General features: G+C 43.3%; 1 protein-coding gene across 2 annotated transcripts in view; it reads left to right on the top strand.

Annotated features, from left to right (window-relative positions):
- The first annotated feature begins 2837 nt into the window (after positions 1–2837).
- Positions 2838–20670, top strand: part of PRR16 (proline rich 16) — a 240688-nt gene continuing 222855 nt past the window's right edge. For both annotated transcript variants that reach the window (XM_030567787.1, XM_030567786.1), the window contains exon 1: positions 2838–3189. In XM_030567787.1, the coding sequence (XP_030423647.1) occupies positions 3031–3189 (159 nt within the window). In that variant the 5' untranslated portion in view covers positions 2838–3030. The remainder of the gene's footprint in view (positions 3190–20670) is intronic.

The raw sequence follows: 20670 nt of genomic DNA, 5'->3' as shown, positions 1-20670 counted from the left end.
TGAAATGTTAACTGCATCTCCTCCTTTCTCTACTGTGGAATATCAGAGCTCATTTTAATTCCATTAGGAGTCTAGTCACAGGCGGCTGAGCTGAATTCATGTTAGACCAATGGTGCACTGCTCTCCTACTACAAGCTGAAATCACTAAGTGCTGGGGGGGCCTGAAGCTATGTTGCTGAGTGGCTGGCAGAGTGGAGCAGAGTGGCTAGTGGAGTGGCTCATGGCGAAGCCTGCAGCAGAACCCCATGGAGAGGCAGGGCAGTTGGCCTTGGACCTTGTAAGGAGCGCCTTAGCACTGCTGTGTCCCACCCCTCCAGGCTGGGAGGTAAAACTCTGCAGATAAGCTTTTGAACTCTGGGGCTATACTGACCAGGGACAGAGACTTTGGGATGATGATAAGACCCTGAGGGAAAAAGGATACTACCAAACTTACTTGAAGGTGGCTCTTTTGCTCATGGTTTGTGTTATGAATCCTGTTTTTGGTGTTTCCCCAACACAATGCTGCACTTTTCCCTTTGTTAAAAGGATTTTGCTACACTCAGACTCTGTGCTTGTGAGAGGGGAAGTATTGCCTCTTAGAGGCGCCCAGGGGGTGGTATGTAATTGTCCCAGGTCACTGGGTGGGGACTCAAGCTGGTTTTGCATTGTGTTTTTGAAACTGAACCCCGCTCTTATTGCTGCCAACTCAGACAGGCAGAAGGGTTACATTTCTATATAACTTTGCTACTGCAGTTACTTTTTTTTTATTCTAAGTGGGGTCACACAAAATCTACATGAATAGGCTTTGATAGACTTTGGTACCCTTCTCTTCAGAGAATGTATACGAATAGAGCAATACTTCTCAAATGGATTAATCACTGAAACCAGGAAACAGTTTTTGCTGTTTTTTCACCTTGACTTTTGTTTAATGTGCCTCTTAACTCAAAATCTGAGATTCAAGGTATAATGCTTAATGGTAGATAGTCCCTCAACTCATATGGTATCTTTTCCTGTTTGCTGACTGGATAAGCAAAATAATCAAGTTTCCAGCATGAATGGCTCCAGAAAATGAATCTTAACATTGCTTTCCTAGAGTATGTGTATGCTTAAACCAGATTGCCTAATACTTAGGGAAAGTGAATACAATGGGTGTGAACAGGCCACCTGAAATTATTTTAAGATTCTAATGAATGCCTATGGAAAACACTTTTTTAAAAATAGTATTTGCCCAACACTAATAAATCCTTTAAGTCAAGGCCTGTGATTTCGTCTATTGACAAAACTCCCAATGGCATTACCTCCTGAATAAGGGCAACTAGCTTTCCTGCAGTGGTAGCTGAGTTTGCAATTCAGCCTGTGTCTATTCCTTATTCCAGCCCCACACCCACTCTAGACACAGAACTGTTCACCACCCACTTGTCTACATCCGGTGAGATCTGAAATATTATGCACACACGCAGCTCTGAGCGATGTCTTTGCTCTTTCCCTTTTCTTTCCTGCTGCTAAATTAAAACATAGCAAACTGCAAGAAATCCTCTCAGAAACAGAACCATTTAAGATTTCTAAACTAGATGCAACCCTCCAGGCCGATCTTCGTTGCAGAGCTTGGCTGTTTGCCTCTGCTGGCTGTTTTCAGCTGAAGTTGAAGATAAAAATTCGTAATGCAATTTCCAGTGCCTGGACATGACGTCTTCTTGCAATAAGTGGAAAAACCACTAGAGGTGAATATCTGATAATCTCTCTCTCTCTGCCCCAGCAAATTAAATGCTGAAGTCAAACAGCAACGGGTGGAGAGAGTCCTGCCCTTAATTGTACCTATTGCATTGAAGCAATCGAGAGCTATTTTCGTTTCCCCGGTACCTGGCTAAATGCATAGATTTTGTTTCTCGAGTTAAAAGGGCTTATTGTTCCTCATCTGTGATCACTGACTAAAGACCGAGGTTTCTCCTGCCAATGTGGTGGTGTTTGCAAATCTTCAGCCTCCTTGCTTCTTTTAGGAGGAAAAAGAAAGTCAGGTGGGATTGTTACAGGTGTTATACATCTCTCCCTTTTAAATGAGATCGGGCTGCAGAGACTGGGGCCAGAACAAGACATCTACAGGGCTGAGAACGGGGGTTTCATGCCCACAATTAATGTTCTATGAGCAGCAGAACCAGACCCGATCGTCTGCGGGGAGTTTTGCCAGGCTCTGGCGGTGTGTAAAAGTGCTTCACTTTTCCTGGATATTTTTTGTTGTGTGTCTGGGAAGTGGCCAAAACTGACCCTGAACTAACGCAGAGAAGCTCCTGCTGGGTAGCGTGAAAGAGACGAAATAACCACTGCCGGACTGGTCGCCTGCAATCGTGATCCAACCATTCCACTGCACGCTGCGCTCCAAGCAGAGACGAAGCGCCTCCTCTGGAGGAGTTGTAGCTACCTCCTCCTCTCCTGTCTCTTACGCACTCACACCTTCTACCCCAGTGCACTTATAAAAGGGAATCATTTGACCCCGGGTAGTGGGGAGGAATCGGACAAATCCCTTTCTCAGGGAGAGTTCGCACAGAGGAGAAGAAAAGGGGAAAGTTTATGTAAAAAACAAACAAACGTGTCCCTCTCCACCAACCTACCCCCCAGTCTGGGCCAAGCAGTCCTGAAGTGCGTGCTCTGGGATCGTGGCGCGAGCTCGGAAGAGAGCCCGGTAGGCTGCCGGGGTGGGCACCGCGGGGATCGCACGCACGGCTGCCCCCCACCCCGGCTCTCTCCCATCAGTGAGCGGCATGCCCTGTGCTTGCGCGTGTGCCTACGGGAGGGAGGGAGCCAGGCGCAGGCGCACCGTCCGCCCGTCTGCAGCCCGGGCGCTCTCAGTGCAGATCCCGGGGAGTTGATGGCAGCAGCGCGGTGCGGCCACCCGGCGGAGAGCAGAGCGCGGCGCAGCCCTGAGCCCAAAATGTGTGGGGAGGAAGACAGCGGCTATAGCAGCTCCGGGAGCCCGAGGGACGCGGCCGGGCAGCCGCTGGTTACCCAGTTCTCCTGACCTGCATACCCCGTCACCACACATCGCTCCCCCAAAGAATGTCAGCCAAGTCCAAGGGGACCCCAGCCTCCTCCTCGCCACCCGAGGGGCCGCCCGCAGCCTCCAAAGCCAAGGTGAAGGAACAGATCAAGATCATCGTGGAGGATTTGGAATTAGTCCTGGGGGACCTGAAAGACGTGGCCAAGGAACTCAAGGAGGTGAGCGGTGCTGCATCGGAGGGGCGTGGGGCCAGCCCCACGTCCCGATAGGGCGGACAGACGTGCCAACTCTTTGGGAGCCAGAGAGCGCCCCGCGAGCAGTGCGCGGGGCTGGGCGCAGGCTAGTTACACTTTGGCTTTGCCAAGGGGAAATCAACTAGTGTCTCTGCGCGGGGGGTGTAGAAAGCCAGGCAGCTCCCGGTGGTGGAGGCTGGCTCGGTAGGTCCTAGTCAGTTGCTCTCTGGAGAGCGATGGAGACTGGAAGGCGCGGAAAAGGCGCTGTTGGTTTTGTGAATGGTGAATGCAAAGGAGATCTCTTTCTGGAGTCGGGTTTGCCACCCAGCAGCAGCTGAGAGGGGGTTCTTAGGCACTTGCGTCCAGGGGTCTCCATCACCGTGCCCCACCGGTTTTCTCTGTGTGTCTAGGGGAGGAGGGATGGGGTATTCTGACTCTCCAGCCCTTTAAAGCAAAGGGGTCTGTAGGTATTTCCAGACCCCCCCGCCGCTATCCATCCCTGGGGATTCAGATTTACCTTTAACTACTCTGCGAGAGAGAGGCTTGTGTCCGTCTCTGAGCTGATGTGCCACTTACGCCCTGACTCCCAGCATGGTGGTTGCTGTGGCTGGCTGTTGCGGATGCTAGGTTTAGGAGATGGGGGAGGACTGTTGAACTTATTACAGGTCCTGCCTTGGGGAAGTGGCCTTCGCTGCACCGCGGTTGTACGGAGGGGGGGAAAGGTTTCCTCTTACTCCAACGTTAACTTCGCAGTCGTAACCCTGTATTCATCCCGGAGCTGCCTGACTCTAGCTACTCCGGCTGCTGGAAGATGGGGACAGGGGGTGGGGGGCTCCCTCGGTTATAAATCTGCTGGAGGCTTTCCCAGTTATTGGGGAAAGGGAAAGGACGAGTATCTAGCGATCCTGCTAACATGTATAAAGTCTGCATTTTTCTTCTCAGACTTGTATCACCATCATTGAGATGTACATCAGGCAAAATATCTGTTGATTTTTAGATATCTGGGAATCTATTGTAATGTTTCTCTCGTTAGGGACGAGTGTCAGTTCCTGTAGGTTAATCTGCAGACAGAATGTAATTACCAGAGAGATGTTCTTAAATATCAAAATGCTGTAGCTAAAATAATGTAACTCGGCTGTCCTTTTTGGAGTTTGCCCCAAATCTTGATTTTGCTACACAACTGATGGTCAGATGGTTGGATTGGATTATGCATTGAAATTCAAGTCCAAAGTTTGTGTGCATTGCCTGTAATCTTTTATTTGACATTTGTATTAGGCTGTGTTTTTTTTTTTGCTCTCAAACATTAGTTTTCTATTTTAACAATATTTTCAACAAGTTTAGTCAACAGTCTTCTGCCTTCAGAGGCAGTCTTTTATTCAGTGGTGTGTTAACATTTAGAATATATATCCACTAATAACAGATGCAATCTCTATATGAGCATGATTAAAATAATCACAATCCAAGATTTTTCACTCTTTCTAGAAGATATCTGTAATTTTCCCTTAATGTGCTACCTGTTCTCTAAGTTTTGTATTCTTTGTGGATGTTTTATAAACAGAAAAATGTTTCTGGTTCTTATTTGAATAACAGTTCTTTGCAGACATTTAAAAATGTTGCTAGAATAAATTGGCTTCTGTTGCTGCACTAGTACATGTTGTTCAGAACCTACCCTGTGTTCTGCCCCATGAATGTTAATCATTCTGTACATATAACCAGACTCCTGGGTTTCCTCTTGTAAGCAAACAAGATCTCTGTAGTTGGAGGTCAAGTGTCATCATTTACTGTGGCATGTTTCATCTAAGCAGATATGTCTGTTCTGGCTGATTGCATCTGTGAGAGAGAACTGGGTTTACCTCTGTCTGATGGGAGGGGGAATGGCTTGTTTGGACTGTCTTTTCCCAGTTAGAAGTGAAACCAAAACTCTAAAATTCCAGTACTGTTGGGCTGTAAGTTTAAAGCTGTGTGCATATCTTGATTCTTTATCAGTGCTCAAAAGCTAAGTCAACACCTGTGAATAATAATTTAAGTATCTTTTTTGTAAAGAGCCATCATTGTACCACAGTATACCAACAGATAAGTGTCGCATATGAAATTATTTGTAATATCCTCTTAAAACTTTGGTTTCCTAAAAGTTAAATACATCTTGCACTGTAGCTATTTTGAGAAAAGGTCTGTGGAAATTTGCTATGTGACTGCTACATTTATAGTACAGGCTAAATCCACCCAAGAATTCTCAACAAATCCTGTAATGTATTTTATCTGAACAGGGAGTAACTGAAAATATGCTAAATTAAGAGTCTGGCTTTGCAGAGTCTCTATATAGGTTCTGTATAGACATTGCTGTGCGTTTGGAAGGACTTCGAAGCATCATGCATTAAATAAAACTCCAGGCAGTTATTATTGTATATTAAATATAGACTATCAGACATAAATGCTGGTTTTATAGGCAGTGAAATGTTAACTGTGAATTAGTAAACAGTTTTCACTATTTCAAAGCATGATAAATACTAAAACCAAGTACATTTTATTGTGGAACTTGGCAGGACTATAAACTGTAAGGCAAATCTTTCCTTTTTCTATTTGCATTCTAAATCAAATACACCATGTTCTTTTGGTAATGTTTTGGCTATCCTCCATCTTTACTGCATGTGTGCTACAGTTAGACTCTTTTATATAGTGCCTTTTCTTGTGGTGTTAATGTTCCTCTTCGTACTGTACCAGGATGAATTTCTTTTTCAGGAGTGTGGCAGTCTGAGAATTTGCCTTCTACTCTACTTTATTTTTGCTTTTATTATTTTTTTTAAGAAAAAATGCACCATACTGTGATAGGTCAGATCTCTCTCATAGTTTTGTGGAAATCTGCAGCTGCTAAATTGACAAATACAGCGTTCGTTTGTTTCTGGCTCAAACATATGTTTAGGATTGGGATCCTTTATGATATAACTTTTTGAATGGTAGCTGTTAGTTGCATGCATAGTTAACGCACTGGTGAGCTGAAAGATTCAGTGCTTCAGAAGTGAACTCTCTCAAAATAATGGGTATGGGCAGGGCCGGTGCAAGGAAGTTTTGTGCCCTAGGCGAAACTTCCACCTTGCATCCCCTCCCCAGCTAACCCCGCCCCCCCCAGCAGCTAACTCAGCCCCCCACCCGGGGAGCCCCCTGCAGCAGATACCTCCCCCACCATGACAGCTAACGCCTCTCCCGCCCGTCCCCCCACGGCAACTAACCCCACCCAGAGAGACTTCCCCTGTCCCCCCATGGCAGCTAACCCTGCCTGGGGAGACTTCCCCCCCCCCCTCCCGTCCATGGCAGCTAACCCTGCCTGGGGAGACTTCCCCCCCCTCCCTGCCATGGCAGCTAACCCTGCCTTTGAGACTCCCTCCCTCCCTCCCTGCCACGGCAGCTAACCCTGCCTGGGGAGACTCCCCCCCCCCCCCGCCTCCCCGCCACAGCAGCTAACCCTGCCTGGGGAGACTCCCCCCTCCCCCCCGCCTCCCCGCCACAGCAGCTAACCCTGCCTGGGGAGACTCCCCCCTCCCCCCCGCCTCCCCGCCACGGCAGCTAACCCTGCCTGGGGAGACTCCCCCCCCCGCCTCCTCGCCACGGCAGCTAACCCTGCCTGGGGAGACTCCCCCCTCCCCCCTCCCCGCCACGGCAGCTAACCCTGCCTGGGGAGACTTCCCCCCTCCCCCCAGCTAACCCTGCCTGGGGAGACTTCCCCCCCCCCACGGCAGCTAACCCTGCCTGGGGAGACTTCTCCCCTCTCCCCCTTGCCACCACGGCAGCTAACCCTGCCTGGGGAGACCTCCCCCTGCGGAAGCTAACCCTGCCTGGTGAGCCCGCCCCAGCTCACCTCGGCTCTGCCTCCTCCACTGAGCACGCCGGCGTCGCTCTAATTCTCCTCCCCGCCCAGGCTTGCGGCGCTGATTGGAGGAGACTTAGAGCTGGGCTGTGTGCTCAGCGGAGGAGGCAGAGTGGAGGTAAGCTGGGGCGGGGAGCTGTTCCCCTGTGTGTCCCCCCCCATTACTGTCGGTAGCCCTCCCTGCGCGCCCCCCCCAGCTGACCTCCACTCCACCTCCTCGCCTGAGGGGACTTTTAGGTGCCCCCAACCGCTAGGTGCCCTAGGCGGCCGCCTAGTTTGCCTAAATTGTTGCACCGGCCCTGGGTATGGGGAGTGGATATGATTACTCCTGTACCCTAGAATTACATTTGGTTGTGTGGTATTCCACTTTAATTAACTTTCTCCCATCTGTTCTTTGCCCTACATGTTTCTTATGGTCACTTCAGTAGCTATGGCCTTGAAGGTCCGAGAAAGAGGAGGACTTCTGTAGCATTCCAAGGTAGCAACAAGTACAATGATAGTAATGCCCAATAGTACTGCTTTCTAAATAGCTCTGCATTTATAGAATAATGGTACTGTATTTAATCAGAACTAAACAGTCTGCAGCTGATCTCTCTCTCTCTTTCTCTCTCTCTTTCGAAAAGGTTAGTTTTAAACATAAAAATAGGCCAAAATAGGCCCAAAACTATCTGATGTGACCTATTAGCCTTCTGCAACCTCTTCAGATACTTCCATATGAAATCTTGAGAGCCCAACTGCTTGAGACAGATTTACATGTTTATCTGGGTAAGGAGCACATTTGAGAGAGATACTCCAGTGTATTAAGAAACAGGCAAAACCTTGCTTAATTTAATTTATTTCAGTGAAATCCAGACACACAAGTCTTGAAGATATTAAAATTCCTTTCGAAACAGAAGACAAAATTACATCATCTGTTGTAATGGAGTTGTTGTGGCTCAGATGTTAAACTTTATATAATTTATCATGATTTATTGGTAAGTTTAGGTTAAGGCAGCCACAAGAGACTTAGGAGAGTGAAGGAGTGACTGGGAGACTTGTTAGGATGGAATAGTATGAGAGACAAGTTCTGCATTGCAGCTGATGTTTGTCTAGTCCTTCCATGGGTGCAGTTTACTCACTAGAAACAGCCATCTTTGTGTTGTTGCTAGAAGAAAAAACTATTATGAATGTGTGTTAATTGCAGCATGTATCTTGTATTGGAAGAACATGCTTTTTACACTGAGCTGTATGGTTCCTGTTTGTTTAATTTTTTTGGCCCCTTCATAAAATTCACTAACCACCACAAGAGTATGCCTTAATGTCGTTCATTTTAAAATTCGCCCATCCAGAATACTGGATGTCGGAGTCTTTTTTGAAACATTTTTAACACTGGTTCTTGTTCTGCAGATGGAATTTACCTATTTACCTGTGAAGCACTTAGATGTTAAGGTGATGGCACTATAAGAAACCATAAGAGCTAACTGAATTTCTGTCCTCTTATTTAAAAATTCTAAGGAATTATTTCCTTTCTGTTTGGTGTTGATGGACATAGAATGCATGTTGTAGCCCAAATTCTGCATTCTCTGGGAGTTCAGTGGGGAAAAAGGGGTTTCTCCTGTATCTGTAATATAGTGTTATTGTTATTTGAAAGGCTCCCCCCTCCTGTGTTGATTGCACTAGGGAAATCTCGAATATTGAATCATTTGGTAAATACTTTTTTAGAGATGGAAAAACTCATCAACCAGAACAGATTCCTGAAAGTAATTTGTGAAATATTTGCAGAGCTTTTAATTGGTGAATGGATGTGCTTCAACCTTTTATCAAAAGGACGCAGCTGTTGTAGCCATTGCCAGTGTTCAGTGCAATCCAAAATGGACGTGGTATCTCGCATAAGAAACATAAGTCTTAGTGGCCACGGTTTGAACATGGTGGTTCCTAAGTTTGGAATGTAGAATATTGTTCAGTTGACTGAGTCTCATCAAAATTATGGTTGTAGGATTGAATCAACCCTCCCCCCTAAATTCCCCTGAAATCTTGGAAAATCCTAATTCATGCATCAAAAGAAATCCTGGCTTCCCCAGTTCTACCTCCCCTATTCTGAGCCCTCCCAAAGAGCTCTGTGTTTTGGATAACTAAAAAAAGGATAAATAATCCTTTCCACCCCTTTGTACAACGTTAAATTTCAGTGAAGTTATGAGATAGGAAACTCAGGAGTGAACTGAGCAACCAATAATGTGCTCCAGGCAATGGTAAAGTTAATAGCTAAAACAAATGGCCCGATCCGTTACTGAGGTGGCTGCTCTTTCTCCTATGATAGGGTTGGTGTGCAGTTCTTGTGGGTGAAATAAACATGTTTATGTTGAATATTCTGTATTCACCATCTTTAGGATAGATGTGCACAGACATATCATAGCTCTACTCCCAATAGTCTCAGTTTCTTCACTCAAGACTATTGTGCACAGCTGCTACTCTAGCTAAGAGAAGATACAGTATTTCAGGTCTGATCCTGAAATAACAAGCTATGTGCAGCAGCAGACTATTTACAGAAACTCCCCCTCTGGGAGATGGAAGAATGATTGTTATCTCTCTAATTGTATCGTGCATCCAAATCACTGATGTGTAGGCAGCGACGCCCTCACTGTGTTATGGAATGACATTCCAGCATACAGAGGTCATAGTTCAGGCATGGTCAGATGCACATGCTACAACAGGATTTGGAGAGAAGGGTTCCTTAATCCTCAGCCCTCCCCCACTGTTAATATATTATTGGTAGATATGCTCTGAGTGCAGCATTGTAGAGTAGCCCATATATCCAGGTTTGATTGATGGAGTGGAAGACTGACATACAGCACTGTGTGTTCCTTAGACTGAAGCCTTCATGTGTGTTGCACTGGTGTGGCCAGGAATAGTGCTTTGTGTAGGCATCAATGCCAAGATGTCTTGTGACTGGTGGTTTACACATCTGGATTATATGCTCCAAGATTTGCCATTCTTGCCAGGAGTATACTTCTCCCTCAGATTTCCTCATCCCATTTCCTTGATAAGATATGTAGCTGCAATCTTTGCCTTCACTTTTGTAATGAGTGCAGAGTATGATTCACTATGTATCTGAAGCACTGCACAGATTCTTCACTTGTGATCTGTTCAGCGGTACCAAAAAGGGCCATAAATAGTTAACCGAATCATAGTTTTCTTACTCCTTTCATAGCTAAGAGTATATAAAGTATTTATACATTTAAAATGTTACAAAAGTATTATTAAAGTAAACTTCTTACAGATGTTCAGTAAATAGCTACAAAGTTCATATGTGGTCCTGAACCTCTGATGCTTAGTTTAGGATTATCAGGGGCACATTAAATGCTAATGTGATGCTGGGTGAAATTGCTTTGCATCTGACTGGAATCAGGTTGCCATAAGTTAGCAACTCCTTTCATTCTTGTACAATATACAGTTAATAGAAAGAACCAATATATGCATACAACACTATTTATTAACATCATGTGACTTGACAGAAGGAAGTATGCTGTCAAATTTGTTAGCTAAATTTTGTTTTCAGCTACATTCATTCTGCTTGTGAAATACAAAATTACTTGAAAGTATAATATATTATTGTACAACCATGAACTAAATAGAATGCATATATAAATTTGGTGGTAAAAATAGTACCACGGTTAGAATAAGTATTAAAATGTATGCTTTTATGAGCTTCATGTAACCTAGATGCTTCTAACAGTGATCAGAAAACAAACTGTAGTATAGCAAAAGCATGAATCTGTTCTTGGAAGTTTTGCCAGTGACTTCAGTGGGAGAAAGATTGGGTTCTAAACTCAGATACATTTTTAAGATTTCAGAAAGTTATTGCTGTTTAGTATGTACATCTGTGTATATGAATATTTATAGGTGCATAGATTATAAGGTGAGAAGAGACCATTATGATCAAGTCAGATCTCCTGTGTAACACAGGCCATATGACTTCCTTGAACTAATTCCTATATGAACTAGAGCCTATCTTTTAAAAAAAAAAATAGAATCTTGATTTAAAAATTTCCAGTGATGGAGAATCCCCCATGAAACCTTGGTAAATTGAGTCAGTGGCTAGTTATCCTCACTCTTAAAAAAATTCTAGTCTTAATTTGTCTAGGTTCAACTTCCAATGGTTGTGGATCTTGTCATAGCCCTCTGTTATCAAATTTCTATTTGGATGTACTTTTAGACTGTGAACAAGTCAGTCCTTAACCTTCTTTTTCATGAGCTAAAGAAATTGAGCTCCTGGAGTCTATCAGTGTAAGGCATATGTTCCAATCCTTTAATCATTCTTCAGTTTATCAACATCATTCTTAAATTGTGGACATCTGAACTCGACATAATATTCCAATAGTATATGTACCAGTGCCAAATACCGAGATAATATAACTTCCCTACTCCTACTCAAGATTCCCCTGTTTATACATTCAAGGTTTGCATTAACCGTTTTGGCCACAGCATTGCACTGAGACCTCATATTCAGTTGATTATCTGCCATGACCTTGAAGTCCTTTTCAGAGCGCTACTTTCCAGGATACAATCTCCTATTCTGTAAATATGGCCTATGTTCTTTGGTCCTAGATGTATACGTTTACACTTAGCCATATTAAAATGCATGTGTGTGTGTGTGTGTGTGTGTATACACACACATCCTTCACTTGGTACTGCATGATATTTTGATTAAGAAACTGGGGCGATACAAAATCTGGGTGGGTGGGCGGAGAACTGTCCTGGAAGTTGTCTCAGAAGTTTTTGCCAGTCTCCTCAGCTTTGGGCACAACTATCTTAATGGAAGAAGGTTTCATAAGCCTATCAAAAAGTCAGTGAACAGCAATTTTGTTAAACATAATGACAAAATGCACTATGTAAAATCTAACACTCCTGTTCTTTCTCATTCAGTTATTATAATAAAAATTAAGTTAATTAAGGGGTTTCAAAGCATGTAACTTGAATTGAGAGATTTTCATTAAATTAAAATTAAATTAAAAGCAAAATGAAACCTGAAAATCCTTGAAAATCAAACATAGTAACGCTGAAGCAATTCGGTAGAACCAGAAAGTGGAACTGACTTAAAAAAGGTGAAACTAACCAGACTAGTTTCCCTCTCTCAGCAAAATGAAGTGCAGAAAGCCAATAAGAAGCATAAATGGTGAAACGTAAACACGTTTTTTTTAGTTATGAATTTTGTCTAATCTAGGCATTATACCTACTCTTCACAAGAGTATCAGAATTGTGTTACATTTCACAAGTAAAGTAACATGCACCTTGTTGAAGCTTCCTTTTTTCACATGCCTAGAGATCAGGGCTGGCTCCAGGCACCAGCCGACCAAGCATGTGCTTGGGGCAGTACCTTGGGGCAGGGCGGCACTCGGGTGTTTTTTTTTGGGGGGGAGGGGGTCATCAGGACATCGTTGGAGGGGTATTTTTTGTTTCGGTGGCACGGTGCTCGGAGGGGGGCGGGGCTTCGGGTGGCATGGCGCTGGGAGGATAGGGGCTTGCGTGGCGCTCGGGCGGGGCTTCGGGTGGCATGGCGCTCGGAGGATGGGGGCTTGTGCGGCGCTCGGACGGAGCAGGGCTTTGGGTGGCGTGGTGCTCGGGGGGGTGGGGGTTTCATCGGCACTGGAGGAGTTTCATCGGCGCGGTGCTTGCGGGGGGTGGGGGTAAGGCAGGGCGGCGCTCTTCTTTTTTGCTTGGGGCTGCAAAAAAGTTAGAGCCGGCCCTAGTAGAGATTATTAAAAATGGTGATCATTGTTGTTGTGTGGGAAAGCTGGGTTGAAGATCTGGGTTTTGCATATTGTCCTGTCTCATGATTATTGTTAACTCTTGTAGTCTATCTTTTGATAGATCCAGTGGAAAACAGCTAATGTGGTTGGGTTTAATCTTTCAGGGAGAAAGAGTCCCGGAGAGAACCTGGGCCCCACTTGTTGAAGGTGGTGTAGATTAAGACCAAGACTTAAATTTTAATGTAGTATTTGATGGATTGCTAGTGTACAAAGCACCAGAGTGATGTGCTTTTCACACCTTGTTTTGGTTAGTCAGTGGGCTGCCATATCCTGCACCAGCTGGAGCATTTTCAGTGCACTGTAATTATTGAGACTGGAGTTGCATAAGTGATTGTGGCCAAGTCCTCATCTGACAAGATGGAGCATAATTTCCTGGCCTAGCATAGTTGGAAGGTATATTTTACAGATGCTGCTTGGGTAGCCATAGCCATATGTAGCTATTACAGTTTAAATTGTCATATAAATATGTATTTCTTTACAAATATAATATTCATCTCATAGTATCCTGTAATCTAATTTTCTCATTATACAGACATTCATGGGAACCTTTTGCTATTTCACCTTTTTTATAACATTTGGAACTGTCAGTTCCTGCAATGAAAAAGATAATTAAATGGTTTTTATTCTAGAAGTTTGCAGATATCTTGGAAATAACTCAGACTTGCAAATATTGGGTGAAGTTGTGGTTCGTTGTGCAAAGCCTGATTTATGAAGATCCCCTTAGTACAAGGGGAAAAACAGAAGTGGTATAGGGAGGAAGCAGTCTTTTCATGCTAATCCTGAGGAATGGTGTACGTTGTCTGTATAGCTAAGCTATTGCTACATTAGCTCATAGGCTCTGTGATGAAAGGCTGCAGCCAGTGCCCCCTTCCCACATGGCTTGTGACCAGTCTCTTGTTTGGTTATAAGTCATTGGCTCTCTTGCTATCCATGCATGCCATTCACAATGTCCTCTCCTATCATGATCTCACTGTGAGAACTATTGAAGAGCTTGCTTTAAGCATTAAGGGGGCTGAAAAACGTCTGCTTAGTCCCTTCTCACAGCCCCCAAAACCAGGGATGGCTCTAGGCATTTTGCCGCCCCAAGCATGGCAGGCAGGCTGCCTTCGGTGGCATGCCTGCGGAGGGTCCGCTGGTCCCGCGACTTCGGCTTTCCAAAGCCGCGGGACCAGCGGATCCTCTGCAGGCAAGCCGCCGAAGGCAGCCTGCCTGCCGCCCTTGCGGCGACCGGCAGAGCGGCCCCAATGGCTTGCCACCCCAAGCATGCGCTTGGCATGCTGGTGCCTGCAGCCGCTCCTGCCCAAAACAGTAGCAATTCTGCTGCACTTTATGTCCATTGCGGAGGAGGCTTGAGTCCATTGGTGTTTCATTTTTTGTTTAATATTATTAAACTAAAATGAACTGGAATAGTTAGCAGCAATCTCCTCCAGACAAAAAGAGTATTGTCAGTCCTCTCTTCTCCATAGATAATAGAATGTTCATATGTGTTTAAAGGTTAACACACTCATCCATTGTTTCTCGCAACATGTGCCACAGTGCATAATGGAGTTTGACAGCACTGAAGGTTGAATCATTTCCAGAACTCATTGCAGATTAAGTTTGCTCAGTAATCAGAAGAATGCTTGTAATTTTAAAACATTGTTTTTATTGAAGCCTTTCTTGGGAACTTCTGCATTAGGTCAATCTTGAATCACATTTGGTTTTTCTTTCTTCTCCCTCATGCGATATACTCAGAAAGGAATTATGCCCTTTTCCGTGATGCATATTAAAAGCTAAGGGCCAAATTAAGTTATCCTTAATTCATGTTGAGTTCCACTTTGTATGACAAGTTATCTTCTGAAGTTAGCGGAGTAAGGTACTACTCAGTGGGTGTAAAGGGTATCTGAATCTATCCTTATATTTATTACTGGGAACCAGTGATCCAAAGTTTGTGGGTCGTGAACTGAATTATAGAAGGTTTGACCAAATGCCTAGAAGATAATATTTGTTTTCTAAACTATGATCGTTCAGTAGATTATAAAATTTTAGCCATCATTGCCAATATCATTGCACTAAAATAGAAAGTTCATGTAATGCTTCTCCAAAGGGAATTAAATTAAAAAATAGATATGAAAACATTAGCAAATGAACAACGTGGAGCTGATTCTCAGTTCCTTTACACTGTCTTTGTCGAAGTGCAACTCCACTATCTTTATTTATGTAAAGGGATAGAGAATCAGGTCTAGCATCTTTTCTAACTCCAATATTAAGCAAAACAAAAATGATTGACTCTTTTTTGCATACTGTAATTTTTGAAGTGCTTGTTTCCATTTTATGCGTTCTTTCATATATTTTGTTGAAACTTAAGACGAGAACTAAATGGCTTTTAAAAAATAGTTCCATGACTGTTTAGAGAACATTAAATAAGCACATAGAGTATTTCTAATGAGAAAGTAATAGGCTAGCTAAAATAAATTGAAGACACTAATTACTGAAAACAAAATTGGCACAAGTACTTTTGTTATTAAATCAAATCTATTACATATTCAGCCATAATGGTATATTATGAACATTAACATTCCCAATAAACATTTATCTTACCAAAACAAGCTTCAAAATTTTGGCATTAAAATCACAGTAATAAACAGTTCCTAATTTCAAACCCAATAGTACATAGTGGGTTTGAAAGTGAGATTTCCTGTCCCTAATACAGTACATAACATGGGCTTCTCTTTAGCACTAGTATGTGCTTTTCCCCCTCCAAATTAAATTGTCATGACAAACACAATGAGATGCAGTTACTTAAATGAACTTTGTGAACTGTCCTGATTAGTTTTGTCCATCACATTCCAACCTCTGCAGAACTCCCTTGAACACAGAGAGATAAAAGCCTTAACTTTGAGTTATTCAGTTTTTATTGACTCGTATTAACACTCCCAATTCTGGAAACAGCTTTTCTTTTCTCTCTGCTTTCTTTTCTCTCCATTCCCACCCCTCCTCAAATTCACTCCAGTATTCCTGCTTAATCTGGACTACAGTACCAACGGCTGTCAAACCTTTTTTTTGTTTTTTTTTGTCAGTTCACAATTTGATACGTACATATTTTAAAGTATTAGTCTCTGTGCTCTTAAAGCTGAATAAAAAATTCAATGCACAGATGGTATTTGTGCTGAGGTACTTCTATGAAGTTAACTTTAGTAATGTGATGTTTCCTTCTCTTTCCCAATTTAGTAGTAACAGACTGGCATGGTGGCAGAGTATGGAGGTGTGTGTATGTGTGTGATCATTATAAGATGAAAGCTTTTTCTCTTAGAGTTCATATGAGGTTAAACTAATATTATTTTCCAGGCTTTCCAATTCAGCATCCAAAAATATTATTTAAAATTCACTCCATTCTTCATCCAAAGACTATGATGCTGCTGCTTTTAATAAATGGTGGTGGTTAGCTTTCAACTAAATGCTTTTATTTTCTGTGGGCACTGTTGGTGATGATCATACAGTCTGCAAGAAATGTTTGTTTATAATTGGTGTAGATGAACTCTTCTGGTACTGCTGTATGTGTGATCTGAGGCAGGATGCTAGGCATAGAGGATAGTTTCTCAGTGCCAAAATTTAATCTCTTTTGCTCTCTGAAGAGATTTTCACTTTGATATTCCCCAGCAAGCCAGACTGCCCCAACAGGTCCATGCCTGTGCTTTGCTTTCTCTCCAAAGGCTTTCGCTTGTGTATTGTCTGCAGTTATAAGTTACTACGCAGCTCTTTGTAAGAAAGCACATTTATTCTTATAATAGCCTTACAGAGAAAACATATTAAAACAATAAAAGAACCTAAACATATGCTAAATAGTTTACTAGAAGTCACTCCCATCTCCAACCTAGTGTTCTGGTAGGTTTCAGTCCTTCAGAATCCACAGCTGGGTTTCCCCATGGTTATAAGTTCGTTTCCATCTTAGATCCAGATCCAGAAAGAAGGTTGGGCAGATCCGTTGTTTCTCTGGCTCGGGCCATTGATCTTGGCCTTCTGTAACAGGTAATCAGCAGAGAATAAACCTTTGGGCTTTGAAGAGGTGGTGTAGGCACATGGTACAATTGATGCATCTATAGTTCACATAATTTCAGCTGTGGCAGCTTGAACTGGCAGCATGGATTAGATTTCCCTCAGTGGAGGTAAAAATTAATGGGGATGGGTGATGGCCCCCCTCACATAGCCCCTTCCAGAAATGTTTGGAGTTGGGGTAGGATCCCTTTTCTGAGAATTTGACACCAACCCAACTTAACCAGACAACTTTGCATAGACACCTGGATACTCGTACAAGGCCTGGTGGTTGCCTTATGCAGTGGCTCTGAATAGGGATGTGGCTTTGCTATCAGGCCAGTGCATTGCTGCAGATCAGATTCTATGTAGTAGTCCCAGATGGGTAAATTACACACAAGAAGTGATGATGTAAGTTACTGCGAATCATAGAATCAGAGTCTTGCAATGGAGAAGGCTTCTTAGGTATTGATAACATTCACCTGGAATACCGCATGAAGTGTTGATTGCTGCCACCTGGCCATGGGCCAGGGAGGAAGGTTTTTATAGGACAACAAAACCAAACCAATACAACTTATGTGTTAGGCTCTCATGAAATGGGAGTTAGTGATGACCAGAGGCAGCTCACTGCACCAGAAAGAAAAAACTAGTTTGTGTTAGCCTAGTTTACTCTTTTTACATATTTTATTGTTGAAAAGCATTTTTTTGTATGGAACCTGTTTACAGAGGTTTTTTACTTTAAAAATGAGAGCAGAGAACTAGGTGTAAAGAATGAAGTCATGCAAATGTTAATAAAAGTATTGAACATACCATAGCGAAGGTGATCCAGGAACTGAGTTTAAGAGACACACAGACTTGTCTCTGAATTGAGTTGAGGGATATGAGGAAATGAAATCAACCGAAGTAAAATAAATTTTAAAAAAAGGGCAGAAATGATGTCATGGATGACTTTTGCTTATTTGTAAATTGCATGGGCCAGATCTTACCTGATATAAAGTGACATAATGATATTACAACTGTGTCAGTTTATAGCAGCAGAGGAGCTAGCCCTGTGTTCTTAAACAATACTAGCCATTTTGGTCACTTCATTCACGTGAAATTGGTTGCTCGTAGTAAATCCATGCCCTGCCTTGATCATCACACCAAAAATTGACCATCAATGCCTAGGTTTGAATCTATTAGCCACTAAAAACAGTCTAATACAATTGCCCTTTCTGTATATTAGGCTGTTACAGACAATGCTTAGTGTACAGGAGTTCTGGTATTCCACCTTTGTTATACGCAAAAAAGAAGCTTACAAGAAGTGGAAAATTAGACAAATGATCAGGGAGGAGTATAAAAATATTGCTCAGGCATGCAGGAGTGAAATCAGGAAGGCCAAATCACACTTGGAATTGCAACCAGCAAGAGATGTTAAGAGTAACAAGAAGAGTTTCTTCAGGTATGTTAGCAACAAGAAGAAAGTCAAGGAAAATCAAGTAAAGTGTAGGCCCCTTACTGAATGAGGGAGGCGAGGCAACCTAGTGACAGAGGTTGTGGAAAAGGCTAATGTACTCAATGATTTTTTTGCCTCTGTTGTCACAAACAAGATCAGCTCCCAGACTACTGCACTGGGCAGCACAGTATGGGGAGAAGATGACCAGCCCTCTGTGGAGAAAGAAGTGGTTCGAGACTATTTAGAAAAATTGGATGAACACAAGCCCATGGGGCCGGATGCGCTGCATCCGAGAGTGCTAAAGAAGTTGGCAGATGTGATTGGCCATTATCTTTGAAAACTCATGGCAATTGAGGGAGGTTCCGGATGACTGGAAAAAGGCTATTGTAGTGCCCCTCTTTAAAAAAGGGAAGGAGGAGGAACCAGGGAACTACAGGCCAGTCAGCCTCACCTCAGTCCCTGGAAAAATCATGGAGCAAGTCCTCAAGGAATCAATTCTGAAGCACTTAGAGCAGAGGAAAGTGATCAGGAACAGTCCGCATGGATTCACCAAGGGCAAGTCATGTCTGACTAACCTAATTGCTTTCTTTGAGGAGAAAACTGGGTCTGTGGTTGAGGGGAAAGCAGTGGATGTGTTATTCCTTGACTTCAGCAAAGTTTTTGATATGGTCTCCCACAGTATTCTTGGTGGCAAGTTAAAGAAGTATGGGCTGGATGAATGGACTATAAGGTGGATAGAAAGCTGACTAGATCATCGGGCTGAACAGGTACTGATCAACGGCTCCATGTCTAGTTGGCAGCTGGTTTCAAGCAGAGTGCCCAAGGGTCGATCCTGGGGCCGGTTTTGTTCAGTATCTTCATTAATGATCTGGAGGATGGCGTGGACTGCACTCTCAGCAACTTTGCAGATGATACTAAACTGGGAAAAGTGGTAGATACGCTGGAGGGTAGGGATAGGATACAGAGGGACCTAGACAAATTAGAGGACTGGGCCAAAAGAAACCTGATGAGGTTCAATAAGGACAAGTGCAAAGTCCTCCACTTAGGACAGAAGAATCCCATTCCCTGTTACAGACTAGGGACCGAATGGCTAGGAAGCAGTTCTGCAGAAAAGGACCTAGGGGTTACAATGGATGAGAGGCTGAATATGAGCCAACAGTGTGCCCTTGTTGCCAAGAAGGCTAAGGGCATTTTAGGCTGTATGAGTAGGGGCATTGCCAGCAGATTGAAAGACGTGATCATTGCCCTCTGTCCAACACTGGTGAGGCCTCATCTGGAGTACTGTGTGCAGTTTTGGGCCCCACACTACAAGAAGGATGTGGAAAAACTGGAAAGAGTGCAGTGGAGGGCAACAAAAATGATTAGGGGGCTGGAGCACATGACCTATGAAGAGAGGCTGAGGGAACTGGGATTGTTTAGTCTGCAGAAGAGAAGAATGAGGGGGGATTTGATAGCTGCTTTCAACTACCTGAAAGGGGAGTCCAAAGAGGATGGATCTAGACTGTTCTCAGTGGTAGCAGAGGACAGAACAAGTAGCAGTGGGGGAGGTTTAGGTTATTATTTAGGATATTAGGAAAAACTTTTTGACTAGGAGGGTGATGAAGCACTGGAATGGGTTACCTAGGGAGGTGGTGGAATTTCCTTCCTTAGATGTTTTTAAGCTCAGACTTGACAAAGCCCTGGCTGGGATGATTTAGTTGGGAATTGGTCCTACTTTGTGGTCCCTTCCAACCTCCCGAGGTCCTTTCTGACCCTGATATTCTATGATACCACGCTTTATAACACTAATATTATCGAGCAGTTAGGAATGGTGGTCTGACAGTGATGGAAGATCAAAATAAAAGTAAGAAACCCAACTGCATTTGGATATAGGGTAGCTACTGTATGGCATTTCATATCAAGCAACTCTTTCTCCTAATTCTCTTATCTCTAGTGAATAAGTGAATCATATCTGAATACTTATTACAGAATTACAAATATTGTGGGTAGCATTTGTTGACGATGAAAAACCTGTCTCTAGCATACAGAATGAAGGCTATGAATTATCATTTATTTCTGTGATGACCTGGCTAGCATCTTGAATAACAAATACACTACTAGTTTCCTAAGGTTATTAAAAGGGAGTTTTGTCATCTTCCCCAACTACTTCTAGCAACGTACCTGATGTACAAGGATATTTTCTCCATGATTTAATAGTCTGCCACAGAGCTGCATCTGGGTTAAGTATATAAATTATTTCTGAGCTTCACCATTTAACAGACATCAGTCAACAAAGGACATAAAACAAAATGCTAGAAGTCAAAACTGATTAGAAAACCCCACACTATCATTTCTAAGCAAGTTTCTTTTATGACATCATCAGGAAAAATGAA

Source organism: Gopherus evgoodei, chromosome 6 (assembly GCF_007399415.2).
Source record: "Gopherus evgoodei ecotype Sinaloan lineage chromosome 6, rGopEvg1_v1.p, whole genome shotgun sequence".
NCBI lineage: Eukaryota > Metazoa > Chordata > Testudines > Testudinidae > Gopherus > Gopherus evgoodei.
The sequence above is the reverse complement of the archived record's forward strand: the minus strand, read 5'-3'. Positions and strand labels throughout refer to the sequence as shown.